This window comes from Cheilinus undulatus, linkage group 23 (genome assembly GCF_018320785.1).
Source record: "Cheilinus undulatus linkage group 23, ASM1832078v1, whole genome shotgun sequence".
NCBI classification, from domain to species: domain Eukaryota; kingdom Metazoa; phylum Chordata; class Actinopteri; order Labriformes; family Labridae; genus Cheilinus; species Cheilinus undulatus.
Window position 1 is genome coordinate 12,809,814 of NC_054887.1, and position 15,913 is coordinate 12,825,726.

At 38.9% G+C, this 15,913-nt stretch overlaps 1 protein-coding gene across 7 annotated transcripts in view; it reads left to right on the plus strand.

The window, feature by feature from the left end:
* tmpoa (thymopoietin a) overlaps positions 1–15,913 on the plus strand; it is a 32,740-nt gene that overhangs the window by 846 nt on the left and 15,981 nt on the right. For all 7 annotated transcript variants that reach the window (XR_005991576.1, XR_005991577.1, XR_005991578.1 and 4 more), the window contains exons 2-3: positions 11,452–11,569; positions 15,513–15,656. Coding sequence is in view for 4 of the 7 variants with exons in the window: in XM_041781153.1 (XP_041637087.1) it covers positions 11,452–11,569; positions 15,513–15,656 (262 nt within the window). In the remaining 3 variants the exon portion in view is untranslated. The remainder of the gene's footprint in view (positions 1–11,451; positions 11,570–15,512; positions 15,657–15,913) is intronic.

The following is a 15,913-nucleotide window of genomic DNA, read 5'->3' on the forward strand; positions in this document are numbered from 1 at the left end:
TTTCACAAAAACGTTGTCAAAGTTTGTTATTGAAGTATTGCCAATGGATATTGATATTTAAGCAACAAAACATCATCCCCAAACATCTTACACCTGGAATTTATCCCTTTCAATCTTCAAAAAAATGCAAGGAAACTCCTGAACATCGTCTATGTTGCATGCATATGTTGGTAACATTTGGAGAAGTGGATGGAGCTGTCATGGAGCGAAAGTATCCCTCAGTATGGAGATCTGGCAACAAAAAAGAAGTCCTAGGCAACAAATGTTGTTTGATTTTTATTTTTCATTGCATATGAGAATTATGTTGAAGAAGACCATGTGTGCTCCTGAAAAAAATGCCAGTGTTTTTGTGCAGTTAAGATAATGTGCAGGAGTTTTCCTTCAACTTTTAATGGATTCATTCCCCTCTTATGCATCAGTCTCAGGAAATAGATGCGTCCAAGAAATTATATTTTGACATCTGTACTAAAAGTTTGAACCTTTGCTGACCCAGGAATAATGTACGCTTTGATTAAATGGCTTTAATGACTTTAATATGAAAATGAAAAAGAACACGTACCATTTGAATGACATTAATCAATTAGGGGAAAATATTGACACGGTGTAGGTTTTTGTTCAAGCTGAATCCATACTGAAAACAGTACCTTATGAAAAATCAAATTTTGCCTTTTTTCCCATTTATAAACCCAACTCATGGGCCTAAGTTCTAAACTTCACTTGGCTCATCTATCACTATCCTTATGGAAAACATTAAATTACTTCATGAAATCCAAGTTTAGTTGCTGCTGTTTCATTTTTGTGTCAAGCACTGTGCTGAAAAGTTAATTTTTGATGGTGAGTCAATAAAGTGGTCAATATTTATCTAACAGCCTACTTTGACAAACCAAATCAAATCAGTTGTTCTGTATCTGCATGCTCCCCACCTCCCAGTGTCCACGCCCAAATATGTCCCATGGCTGACGACAGAAACGTATGCCTTCACTTGCTTTGCTTGGTAACTTCTTGAAGGACTTTTTCCTCTCCCCCTGAGTCCCTTGTTGGTCCCAGGACCCCAGCTTTGCCATCAACCATCAAACCAAAAGTCTCACAAGCTGAGTGCCTCAGCTTTCACTTCCCCTGTTTGAGAGTTTCCCTCATTACATCATCTCCAACACGCTGGATGAGCATTTTCAGTGTTTTTGCAGCAACACAAACTCAATGAAACTCCTGTGTGGATACCAACAAGTTGTAGTTATCAGCGTCTGTGATCTATAGGGTGAGGTTTCTCCTCCTCCTGCATGTTAATCATTCTCTCTTTGACGTGATAATTCAATCAGATTGAGCTGTGAGTTGGCGTCATTTCACGCCCAGGTGCAGAAACGGTAAGAAAGCAGATAAAGGTGTGTTTGTTTGTTTTTAAGTGTTCCTCCCGCCAAAAGTAATAAAGAAACGGCTTCTGGCTACATACCTGCGGGCGTTCAAATGCGCATGTCAGACATTTAGTTTGAATGATTTAGCAGCGTCCAATCACATCACCTCTGTGACACTGTGAAGTAAAGCTGCAGCAATTAATCAGTAAGTTGTGAACTGATAAAGTCATTGTCTGCAGTACATTAGCATGCACAGTTAAGCTGACCTTTTATTGGTTAGAGCTTGATAAGGAGTTTATCTGAACCACCATCCTTGGAAGTGTTCCTCAGACTGCTCTCCGCTGGTTAAAGTAGGGATGGGAGATTTTAAGATTTTTAATGCCCCTTGACCTGTCATCTGGTTTTCAATTTTTGAAAAGCTCTACACTGACTTTAAAGTGACCCCAGAAGCTCTGGTTTAAATTTACAAGCAAAGAGCATCCAGAAGAATTCAGAAGAGTCATGTCTGTGAAGAAAAATGCAGCGAAACACCTGCAGACACAGCAGAGAATGAATGGCGCTCACTGTCTCCTCCCACATGTTTGGTTTGTCATTTTTCACTCACTGCCTTTGTTTTTACTCACACCCTTCATTCAGATGGCATACAAGCCACATTTAGCCTCAAACCCAGGCCCCAAAACAAGTCCAGACCAGCCATGACCTGCTCCACACCTGTTTCAGCTTAGAAACAGACCCACGGCTTCTCTACGCCGTGTGTGATCAACGTGATGCAACCAAACAACAGAGCCAATGTGTATAATATGATTCTTATTCATACTATCAGTAATTAAAATAACATTGTGTTGTTTTTTTTTTTCAAAAATGTTTGAAAAGCATGGAGGTGTCACAATTCATTTAAAGCTTTTCCTATGGATCGTAATTCTGTCCTGTCTCTTCCTACAGTTCTTTTATTAACAAGGTGTATAAAGATGCTCAAATAACATGATTACCCTTTGAAATTATAATCGGTAACCTGCAGGTGTATTGGATGGTATTTCCAGCAAGAAGCTGCAGAAAATGCTGAAGTGGCAGCTTAATATCATACATTATCTGTGACTGTTGAGTGACTGTTACAGGCAGGACGCATGAGTAGATATCTTTTTCATGGGTGCTGAAAGTGATCAATGATGTACAGATTTTAAAGAAAAATGCCAGCTGATATACGAGGATGTATTTTAAGTACACCTGGATGGCCCACCCTACTATTGTCGGAGTGTGGGAAGTTTTTCTCCTGCTCTTTGCTAATGCTGCAGCCATAACAACGTCAACATTTTACACCATTTACATTAAATATAAAACATTTTAGCAGAGGGCAGCAGCATGAACACAACATGGATCATAGACTATTCGATTTTCCCACCTTAGAGTAATCTGGTTCAAAAATAGCATGCAGGGTTGTGTGATATTTACTTCACATCATTCTCCACGCAGTCTAAATCAATCAGATCAGTATCAGAGACTTTGACCTTCTTTCTCATGCTGGGGACACGGCTCTGTTGTCATTCAAAGGTAAAACTGTGTCAAAGCTAATTTTAGTCCATACTAACATGCCTGAAAACACAGATAAAATGATTTTCTACACTTACAGGCATGTACGTGAGAGGCAGTGATGCTCCGTGTTCAACTGGTATCTCTGTGAGATGTGGGAATTCCCTACATCATGAGATGGCGACCAAGTCTCTGCCTAGCTGATTATCAGACCTGATGTTAGCCATGTGTGTCTCCGTTTAATTTAAACAAATGCAGATAAAATATCAATAAAAAGCATGCTACTTTGACTCTGCTGTGAAGTCCTGATCACAACACAATCTGATTGCCTTATACCTTAGAAGTACTTGCCTATCAGCTGTTTCTTGTGTCAGCAAAGCTTCAGCTAAGATGTTCATTCTAGGGCTGGGCAATTGACCGAAATTTGGATTAATTCGCAATATGGCCAACTGCAGTTTTCAGATTGCAGAAGTTGCAATACTTCTGCAATCTGAAATGTGTGACATAATACCAGTTTAATACATTTTTATGCAGCAGAGATGTTATACTCTACACACCATAGAAACAAGGAAGTGAAGTCTACAAAAAAACTTTTTTTTTAATATGTTTTTCTTCATCAAAATGATATAAACAAATACTGTCATTACCTTTAAAAACAATTCATGTAGAGTTTGCAATATGAGTGTAAACAATTGCAATTAAATACATTTTTTTAGTCATTTAGCCCTAGTCTTATCTATTGAATATTATGCTGGTTAAAGTATAGAATGATTTATTGCTTAGGTTGGTTGAAAATGCATAATATGAGGAACTAAAAAAAGAAATTGCATATCAAATCACAAGCGCAATATAGGAAAAAATAATCGCAATTAGATTGTTTTCTCAAATCGATCAGCCCTATTTTATCTGCTTTATTTTTTTAAGTTTTACATCAGGGACCCAGGCCCAGATCCAAGTACACATGACCCCAAGGTCCAGTTTATTTCATCAGTGTGAATGCAGGCTTGCTGTTCTCAAACAATCATGCCCTATTTAAATGCATTATTAGATACTATCTCTGTGTTTTTATGATTTATAGTGTTAAAAAGCCTCAAACATGAATATCTTTTTAAGAAGACAGATGCATAATAGAGAATAGAATCCATTTAAAACTGCAGGCAAATATCTGCATGCTGTCTAAATTGCACAACTAAAAATATCAGCACAAAAATGATGCTTTGATGATGTTTTTGCAGCATAGATGATGTACAAGAGTTTGCATATTTTTGATCATCAAAAGAGGAAACGGGGTCTCTAGGATTTCTGTGTTTGTTAATGTAGTTGCTGATTTTTCCTAGAATCAAATCAGAGTGTGAATTCTGGGGTCATGATGACCTTGGATTAAACAGCAAGGTCATCAACACCCTTTGTCTAGTTTTGTACATTTAGTTAGCTGTGAAGTCAGGGATGAAGTTTGTTTTCTTCTGAAAATTGTCATGTGATAGAGGCGTGACCAATCAATGAAGGACGCTGACAAGGCCTTCTCTCAAACAAGCCTTAAATCCTCTCCATATATACTTAATCTCCACTGGTGTGCTGCAGCAACTTTGATGGTTGATAAAACCCTCCAGCATTTAGTCACTCTACTGGTGAAACACAGGTATGAATTAAGAGGCCCTGATTTCTTCATTCATTTTATTATAGAGTGTTGAAAACTTACAGGAACATTTGCCAAGAAGCTTTGGTGTGAATTGTATCTTGTGGTTTGGATGATTCTTAAAGCCCTTTAGAATTTGTGTGACATTAAACTGAACATTTCAGTCTGAGTGAGAGTATTTGTTTCCAAACTGGCTGCTTTAAAAAAAATCTCACCTTCACAAAAGGCTCCTCATTTGTCTTTCAATGTGACTAAAGCTGAGTTAACTTCTGACATAATGTGCCCCTTCATCATAAATAGTTTCCAGAAGTCGGGTCAAAGATTTCCTCCTTTAAAAAAGAAACCAAATCTGGTTAATATTTAAAATGTAATATAGGCTACCTGTTGTAAAAGGGCTTCCTTTCTGGTCATATGCCAAAGTATCTCAGGTAGTTCTTAAAGTTCCTGCATAGTCTGATCGTTTATGAATAATCTTTTCTGTTGAGCTCTTCAATACGACACGCTCTCCCTCATTAACAGCCATCCCTCATCAATGATCTCTCCCTGCCTCCGCCATTAATATAAACCAATCATGATCCACCCACATCATCAAAAAAAGGGAAATTTTGGGACCAGAATCAAAATGATCAGTACCTTAGCCCCACCATATAGTGGCATGCTTTAGCACACTAAAGTGAGTCAGTTAAAACATTAAAAATAGCGCAACTAACAGATGTTTTCACCGTAGGCCTAAATAATTCAGAGAAGTACCTTCAAAAGATGCTAGTTGGGCATAGGAAAAGAAAAATAGACAGATGTGACTTGTCTAGATCAGGGTAGTCCAAACTTTTTCTACCTAGGGCCACATATTGAAATATATAAGAACAGTGGGGCCACTTTCATGTACTTAAGGATACAAGGATATTAACGTTGTAAACCAGTCTGTAGATTAAGAGTTAGTGGTTGGCAAGGCAAATAGCCAGTCAACTGAAGGATTTCAGAAATCCTGAAATAAAAAATGTCGGCCAACATAAACTGCGCTAATTCCACATGGTTTTCTGAACCTTTCATTTGGAGTGGCAGAGGGTTGCGTTGGGTGGTGAGGTACCGAAAAGTAGGCACAGAATTCAGTGTTTTTCTTTGGTTCAGTGGGTATCAGACATGTTGGCACTGGTGCCAAGTTGGTATCGGATTTTGGTGCTCATCCCTATTCAAGGCTAGGTACAAGAGTTATTTAAAATAAGATGGTTCCTGCTCCTGTTAGAGGGCCATTTTTATCAATTTTTGTTGTTGTTTTAAAGACACCCTAAGGCATTAAAAGCAGTAAGATATCTACAGTACGTAGGCAAATTCTTTTTTTGTTTTGTGGTCAAAGATGAGAGATTATCTTGGGATTGTGGAAGACCTACTTGAGGTCAAGGCTTTATTTTTACCAATAATAAAGATTTAAGTTGATATGTTTAGTTAATTTGTGTGTATCCAGTTTAGACAACTTCAGACCAGACAAATTGTCATGCCTCCCAAACTCTGTGGTGTCCTCTCAAGGGGACACAATAGATTATATCAGCTAGGAATCCAGATCCTCAGCCATTGCATTGCACAGATAATATATATATATATATATATATATATATATATATATATATATATATATATTTTTTTTTTTTTTTTTTTTGCATTCATCTAGTGATGCAAATTCAACCACTGCCCAAGAATTCTGCACAACTTTGCAGTTTTGTGTAGTCCCCCCAACTTTCTCTAAATTTGACTGATTGCCTTTTAAAAGCAACAGAAACCCTCGTCTGTGTGACCTTGCTGATCAGAGCATCTGGAGGTTCAAAGAAACCCTGAACAAAAACTGCTTAGAGTCCAAAAATCCCCCGTCAAAGAATGAAGCTCTGTGCGTTTGGAGTCTCTCTGCACCAGAAAATGTGAGGAATGCAAAGATGATCAGCTCAAACTTTAGCGGTGAGGTTCTTCCACGGTGTGTAATAACAGAGACATGCACACATGGAGGCTGTGTTACTCTGCGTCTGGCTCTCTGTGGGCCCTCGGCGAGGTTTGGTCTGGACTGGAGCCAGAGACGGTTTCATAATAGGAGCAGGCGAGAGCGGGAGAAGAAGAGGAGGGGACTGAGCAGACCACACCCGGTTCTTTAAAGGCATAGCTGGGGCCTGAGCTCACGACTGAGGCTCGCTGGAGTAAACTCACCAAAAACACGCTGTCAGACTTTCCTTCCAGCTCGTCTCTGTAGGCCGCGTGGACGAGCTGCAGGGCGAGGCGTGCAGGAACCTGCGGCTGCATGATGTAACCCACTGCATGGCTCAATAACAATGGAACATGTGTGGTTAGCCGCAGATTTACTCTGCTGAATTACCCACAAATGTTAGCATTTCTGCTGTCACATTCTTTAAACTTTTACAGCTAATTCTCCAAAATATCATTAAAACAAGAGGAAAAACTCAAAGTCCTGAGGAATGTGACTCTGAAAAGCCTCTTTGACTCCACTGAACCATCTCAAATATGTTAGGAATGAATGTTTCTGCCCCGTCCCCCTCTCCGCCCCACCTACACACCATACCTGCAGCCTGTAATCACACATACGATCGTTGGTTTCACGAGATACATAGCGTTGACTCTGATGCACCGCAGAAAGACAAAGGACAAACTAATTACACACGAGCCTTGTCTTTCTACAGCTTACACACTCTGCCACACACAAACACAGTAAAACACACACACAGACGGCCGGCGTGCACATTCCTCTTCCTGGAGAAAAGTATTTCCTCAATGAAAGACCAAACCCTTAAAGATAACAGCTTACTGCAGCAGAGACTTTTTAAACTTAAACACAAAAACTAGAGCTTAAGAAAATCTGATCAACTTTGGTCAAACGGGACAGGATTTCACATGGTCATTAATTTGTAAAAATGAGAAGATTTCACTTAATTCATATTATTTTGAAAATATATATTTCTCAGTTATTTTCCCTGGCATGCAGAGCTGCCACCAGATGGAGGTTACAGCCCACCCGAGAGCATCTAGTGCATTATAACTATCCCCCACAGAATCACCATGAGTTTGTCTCCTTTCATGCCCATAGCAGCCAATGACACAGAGGTATTCTTTGCGGCATGAGATGGTGCATTGTCATGAATAAAGAAAATTTTGCTACAGAAGACATGGTTCATCTTTTTATACCATGGAAGAAAGTAGTCAGTCAGAAACTCTATATACTTTGCCGAGGTCATTTTCACACCTTCAGAGACCTTAAAGGTGCCTACCAGCTCTCTCTTCATGACTCAAGCCTAAATTATTGCTCCGCCACCTCCTTGCTGACGTCGCAGCCTTGTTGGGACATGGTGGCCAATCACCAACCATCCACTACTCCTCCATCTGGACCATCAAGGGTTGCACGGCACTCATCAGTAAACAAGACTGTTTGAAAATGAGTTTTTATGTATTTCTGGGCCCACTGCAAGTTTCTGCCTGTGAGCATTGGTTAGGGGTGGCCCAGTAGTAGGTTTATACACAACTGGGAATCCAGAGGCACCAGCAGCTTCAGATACCTGTTCGCTGCTTTGTAATGGCATTTTAGCAGCTGCTCTCTTAATCCGATGAATTTGTCTGACAGAAACCTTCCTCATTATGCTTTTGTCTGCACAAACCCATCTGTGCTCTGAATCAGCCACAAATTTCTTCACACTACGATGATCACGCTTAAGTTTTCGTGAAATGTCTAATGTTTTCATTCCATGTCCAAGGCATTACACTATTTGAGGCTTTTCAGCAGCAGAGAGATCCCTTTTCTTAATAATGTGGAATTTCCTTCTTAAGTAGTTTTCCTTTAATTGGGCTCACCTGGCAAACTAATTATCACAGATGTCTGAGATTGATTTCAGTGATCCAAAGAGCCCTGAGATACAATACCATCCATGAGTTTAATTGAAAAACAAAAATTTGAAGGTTAATGACACTAAAATCCAATTTGCATAATAATTTGGAATGTGGTGTAAGTTTGAAAGAAAAGAAAAAGTGGTCGTCAAATATACTTGGCTGGCTCACCCAGGAATTGTCATTGTGTGGTAAACACTGCCACCAAGTTATGATCTATTATCTAAAAAAAAAAATTAATAATTTAACAATAGAAAATGGTTTAATTTACTACATAACAAATAAGATTTATTTCCTGACTACCTCCCATGTTTTTATTTCTCATCCCCATTGTGGTAGCTTGGACAATAAACCAGACTAATGGTTATTGCATTTGCATGAATTGCAAATTATGTCCTTGAGCAGCACTGTGGTTGGACTTTCAGGAAATCGAGAGTTTTTCACCTCTAGAGCCTTTTTAAACCCTCTCCCTCTGCACTTTCACTTCACCATGGAGTGATCTCTGCCTGTTGTCACAGATAAAGTACCCTTTGTTAGGGTGGAGGGTTTAAATACAGCAGCAGGCTTTGGGACAAACGCCTCTAACTCACAAGGAATCCAGAGCATCATATAACCAGGAATTTATCAACCATCCAGAGCTGATGGATTTTCCAGATTCCACGTCTGTCATCAGACAGATCTATCATCCAAAGCTTTAAGCAGATACACTTGTTCCTGGTCAGAGATTTCCACATAAATAAGTCAAACAGCGTAGATGTGGACTCTTACAGAGCAGTATTAGAAAGCCCCCCCCCTCAGGATCCCTCCCTGAAGTTTACCTCCACACATCTTTACCTCAGCATGTAAGAATAAACCAAGTCATGCGTGTGTCGATCAGCCCTTTTACATCTCTGATTTTTGACGTTATTTTTAGGACTGAACGCCAAACAAACCCTAAGACTGTACTGGGAGTGTTGCTTCGATTCTGCAGCCTTATGCAGTCATTTAAACCAAAACAAAAGCACATTTAACATGTGTGCTCTCTTGTTGTTTTTGCTAACATTTTCTGCATGCATACTTTATTTGCTGAGAGCCAGAGACACAGAGCTTCATTTCAGCTGCAGCTGCCTTCAAACACGCTGTAATTTCCTGGTGGCTGGTGAGCTTCAGCCCTGAACTTTGTTTACTATCATGAACCGCCCCAAGGCAACATCTGCTCACAGCGTCCCGCGTCTTTTACCCTCCTCTCTCTCTCTCTGGCGTCGTAGGAAATTAAAGGAAGCTCATCAGGTTGAAGCCTGTCTCCCCAAATCATGAGTGTCTCACTAAGTTTCACATGTGCTTTAACATTTCTGGTCACAGATCAGGCGTGAAATGAAGCTCCTGGGATCCACTCGTAAACTTTTCTCGCATTTTTTAAAAGCAGCAGACAGGTTAATGTTAATCTAGAGGAAGGAGGAGGAGAGTAGAAACCTGGAGAACAGGTTTTTGTAACTGTCCGGAGGCTCAACAAACACCTTATTTTGGAACAGGATTGGTGTTAGCATGCTAACGGTAGAGTTCACAAGGTGAGGGTTGAGGTGAACAAGAAGGTGTGGCGTTTACACTTAAATATTTGAACTGAACAGTTACTGCTTGGTGACTTAATACTTAATCATCAATACTCCTCTTGTAAACATGTATTAATTCACCAACGAGCTGTGTGGAGATGTTTTGATTTCATGGCTGAGTTTCTAATAGTGAGTCAGGAAAGCTGCTAGAATTGGCCCTCCTGTATGCGCTGCTATGGATCCTAAAAAGTTTTGTAACTTGTGGCATTAACCAAGGCGGTCACTTTGAACAGCTTTTCTCCCCCATTATGTGAAATTCATGAAACCAAAACAGTGGTTATGTTAAATGAATACACCTTATGGCAGTGGTTCCCAACCTTTTTTCCACTGAGCAAGAACGGGTAGAAAAGTAGACTCATCTAGTCTCTTTTGATGCAGAAGGAGAACCAGGAGTTGTTTCTGTAGTAAATAAGCAACTAAAACCTTCAGCTTTTTAGCAACATGTGGAATATGTTCTTTAAAAGACAAGTTTTCATCTAGATATCTAAAAGAGTGTACCAGCTCAATTTCTTGACCGTAATTTGTAACAGTTTTCTCAGTGTTCCTTTTGTTGCTCTTGAAGAAGTGAAAACACGAGTTTAGTTTTTTAAACATTTAGAACATATTCAACTGACAAACCTGATCTGGACTAAATGAAAAGCATGCTGAAGATTTGTTAACAATTGTGCAGCAGAGTAGGTGTACAGCAGTAAATAACTGTATCATCAGCATAAAAGTGCAACTAAGTATTAGGAATATACCATCCAAGGCAATTGATGTAAATAATAAAAAAAGGGTGGGCCCAGAACTGAACCTTGAGGTACCCCCTTGTGGATTTGTAAAGATGTAATGTAACACCTCTGTTGAGCAGCCTTTATTCTGCCAGTAAGAGAGTTCGCAAACCATCCATCAGCATGCCCTGAAATCTCAGTAGCTCTAATAAGATAAGTGATCCACAGTGTCAAAGGCCTTAGAGAAATCAATAGAGAGAGACAGACAACATTGTCTCTTATCTAAAGCCTGTAAGATATCATTCATCACTTCACAGCAGCGAAAATGCTGTTTTTTTTTTCCAAAATCTGACTGTGTTGCTTTAAATGTGAATCTTTTGTGCAGCAAGTCGATAAAAAAACTATTAATCGCTATAGCTCAGTAAGTACAGTCTGCAACCAGAGGGTTTGATCTACAGCTCCTCTTATTCACATACCATTGGCCATTTTTATCAATATATTTGGCTACTGTTCAACGTAAGTCTTTTATCTGACCTGTGTAGTTTACGCAAAAATGACTTTTTAATAGTGTTTTGCCAGTATTCTGCATACAGAACTCAAACCACTCACTCCTGAAAAAGAAAATGTCCGTCATCTGACTGTTTAACATCATTACTGCTGATTACATTTCCTCTAGACAAAAATAAATCCTCCTGACTCAAGTTTATTTTAAAAGTTCAGTACTCTTCATCATTGCATTACTAACCAGGTTTTTGTGTTATTTTCAGAAAGCCACAAGGAAAACAGACAAAGTCCGATCTGATGAGCTGGATGTGACCACGCTGACAGACGAGGGTCTGAAGGACGAACTGCTGAAGCATGGGGTCGACGTCGGGCCGATTGTTGGTAAGTTTAAACTTTTTTTTGTCATGACTGAGGTAACAGGCTGAGACTTCACACACAGGGGGACGTGGTGAGTGCCTGCTACACGCTACACACAGGTGCTGGAATTCACACGTGACTCTGACATGTCGGCTAATCGTCTGACCGAGTCTGTGAGAGATTTTTCTGGAATGTGTTGCTCAATTAGGCTCGACAAATCAGATCAGTTTCCTTTAAATCTTTAAGACAAACTGACGTGTTGTTGTTTGACAGTGATCAGGGCAGATTTGTGTTTCCAGACGTGACTTACAAATGCAGAAACAATGCCTCAGTCTCTGCCGTCTTCTTCTGAATAAATCATTAATCACTGAGGTGAAAGAGATGCAGATCTTCTCCGCACATTTATGGACTTTAATTCGCTGTAAAAACATAATTGCTTAGTTTGTGGGCTCCTTACTCTCCTGCTGAAGTTTGATCAAAAACGTCAGATTTTTCACATTTTATTAAGTACTCAGTCAAGTCATAAGAAAGTCCCTTTAGGATTTGACAGGACTTTTAGGTGATATTTGCAGTCAAAAATGTCTGATTTTGTCGATGCTTTTTCAGTAAGTTGGTTTTTTCCAGGCTTCATTTTATCAGTGGTGTTATAGGAGGAAAGGCATTTGCAAAATAAGTAGAAAAGCTCTATAATACAACAATTGTCTTCTTAATTGTACTTAGCTTGCAGCTATTTTGGGTGTTTTTCAGTAGTTTAGTTAAGTATGAAAGATCATTTAAACATCCCAGAACTTATGAAGAAACATCGACTTCTAAAACCAAAAATATACCATAAAATCCAGATATATAGCTGAATATAAACCATTCTCTTTTGTGATGGTTCCCTTATCACTGTCTGTTTTTACCATATAGAGTTTGCACATCTATCAGCTATAATACTGTAGTCTAGCTCTCAACCTGTGGTGATTGTTGTGAGATGGACTCGCAGCTCTCTGCCTCCCTCCACCTGTCACTTGTTGTCCTTAGTTGAGGAGTCTTTTCCACCAAACCACCACTTCTTTATGCTGTATTTACTGAACAGTATACCTCACATTTTCTTTGCATGCATGATTATGACCTAGTTAGGTTGTAGAGATGGTAAAAAGTGGCACTACACCCAGCCGGTCTGGTCTGCGTCACTGTGTATCACAGAGAGTTGAGTTCTGGGAATCAGATGCTTACAATACTCTGGTTCACAGCTGCTTTCCTTTTTCACTTTGTTGTTGTTTTAGAGATAGAAGAAATGCAAAACGATACCAAATAAGGAGCTGTTAGGGGAGCCAGAAGTCAGCTCTGGGAAAAATAATGGGATGTACATATTTTTTAAAATCATGTTCAGAAATCTAATATAAAACAGTGTATAAGGGCAAACCTAAAAGATAACAAATAAATAAATAAAATTGGGGGGTTTTTTGTTTTGGTTTGGTTTTTTTTGGTCAAAATTTTGGCAACAAAACATTTTTTAAGATTATAAAGTCATGTATTTACAAGAAAACAAACACAGACTTCAAGTTTAAAAAGTCAGAAATTTGCCAGAAAAAGCTGGAAATTTCAGAGTTTAAAAATCGTAATTTAAAAGTGTTAAGTCAAGAAGTTAAAGGAAACCAAACTGAAAACGGTAATTGGATTTCTGAATTTTGAACTTCATTATCTCAAAGCTCTTGTTTTGGTTCTGGTACATTTACAACTTTTAAGATTAAATATTTGTAATATTTTAGTGTAAATTAACTTTATAAGCTTAACAAATTGTAGTTTTATCTTACAAAGTAACAGATCTGCTTGATTATTTTCTAAAGTAGCCTTACACTCGGTCATAATAATGAATAGTTTTTACAAAGATCTTTAGTCAAGAACCAGTGTAGTTAGGCCTATTATTTTGGGATTCTGTCTATGAAAATAATGAAGTTATAGGTGTATTTTGTCCTACTGGGTCATGGGAGGGCTTAGCTTTTCTTAGATGTAAATAAGGAGGCATTAAGGAATAAATGTTGGGAACAACTGGTCTAAGCAATCAATCCAGTCTAGATGACGAACCAAGACCACTTCTGTATGCCGTCTGCACTATCAGATAACAAACTGTTTTCAGTACACATTGAGGTGCCTCCAAACAAAGCACTTGAATGCCCAAAACAAATGCTAGTGGGTTGTACACATAATCCTTGAGAGTTTCCATTCAAAGATAACACTAGAGCCTAAAGTTTCTCCCTAATTATCACAGTGCTATGCAATTAATCAGAATGACAAGTTTGGCTTCCAATGATTATAAAAACTTGATAATTGTGATTAAACATTTACTATGCTGTATACTGTATGTATTAGCTTCCTTTTTATTAGGTTTTTGTATCAAGGTTTTTTAGATGCATGTGATGCAGATGTAAAATCAGCAAATAATTCTGTTTTATAATGATGAACTCAGATTAAAATAATTGGTATATGATTTTTGCCATAATCTTGCAGCCTTAAATCATAGTCCTAAAGAGAGCTCCTAAAAAAAGCTGTCAGAAGTAACTAAGATAGATGGACATTTCTCAAACCAAGGAGAAAACAGAGGAAAAACAGAAAGAAGGAAATTTCTCTCAGACACTGAATCACAGTGAGTTATAAGAGATGTGCTCATGTTTCATGCAATGCCAGCATGTTAACAGAAATTAGATTAATTACAACAAAAAGATATTTGATTTGCTGGAAATTACAACAGAGCAGCAACCATCAATCATCAAACGAATCATTACAGCGCTGCAACTGACTCGTATCAATTTTTCAGATTATGAACTAAAATTAACAGCAGGGTTAAGATAAAAGAGATGATAAATCTGTTGTCAAGCAAAGAAGATATGTGGGCATGAGTGGTTACACTGGATCTCAAGTTATTCAACAGATCATCAAGAGTTCTGTCACTAAATTATGTTGATTAACATCTTTACCAATACATTAAGGCCCAGTTTCACACTTTTAGCAATGTAGGACTAATTCTTTGACAAGTACAGCTATGGCTGGGTGATACAGCCTAAAAAATAAAATCTTTCCTGCTTGATATCGCACCATGTACGTGTCGTATCCTGTGAGTTAACTGCTGTTTAGTCAGAGACGCACCTCTTCTCTGCACTGCACACCTGCTCAGATGCATGTGTGTTTCTACATGCTGGTACAAAAGTGATGCACATCTTTTCTGGATAAGAGTTTACAGCCAGCTCACCTGAATTCACCTGGGTAACGCCAGTGGAGAGCACTGGAGGAAGCTCAAAATCTAGATTTAAATACTCAATCACGCCTGAGTTACACTTTGACTTCACTCTTTGCTCTCAGAGAAATGTTTTCGCTCTCTCAGCGATCCTCACACCTCCACATTTTTCTGTCTCTGTCCGTCTTGCACAGCTGTGAGACGTGGAACCGCCCCTGTGCACGTTTTCTATGAAGTGTGAACATGATTGTTCATTTAGCTCTCAGTGCATCATTGTGACTGAACAGCTGCAGTCAAAACACTCAGACAGAAACCTGCAGCTGTTCCTCATGTGCTGCTTTAGTGGCACAGCTGTGCAGGCAAGATGTCACTTAAATACAATGCTTACCTTATTTTTAGTCTCAAATGTTGCTGGAAATAAAATCATTTGTGATATCCAGGAGCCAAAATAGTAGGTGTGGCCTAAATTTAACCCACAGATATTGCAACAACAGCATCGCTATGAAACCTTTTAATAAGAACAGGAGGGTTTCAATGCAAGCATGAGTAGCAGGATATATTTATGTTTTTAAAATAAACCTCAAACAATGCAAAAAAGTCCTCAGATTAGTAATCCTGATAGATAAATGTGATCTCAGTGTTGATTAAAATGATCATAGTTGTCATTTCTGTAATGCAGCTTTATTCCTCTGTTAGGTGAGTCATCTTTTGCATTTTAAATGACCCTCTCTCCTCTGCTTGTCCTCTCAGCATCCACCCGTAAAGTGTATGAGAAGAAGCTGCAGAAACTTCTGGACGACGGCCCCATTCAGGTGACACAGCTGATCGTCACAGAGATACAAGTCAACCACAACGGGAACTCTGAATCTGACCTTTACAGCGACAAAGAGGATGGTACGAGCAACATTACACCTTGAATAAAAAACGATTCATAGGTTTGTGATGTGATAGATTTGTGATGCAATAAGACCACTTTAGGATGTCATAGTCAAGTGTGCAGCTGTGTGAACTAAGCACATGCAGCTTGAATCAAGCCAGCTGACTTCCTGATGGAAGCCACAGGTTGGTGACTTGACAAAGATCATTTTTCATGTCACCAACAGCTGGTTTTAGGACGTAAGGCACATCATATGTTTCAGCAGCAAATCAGA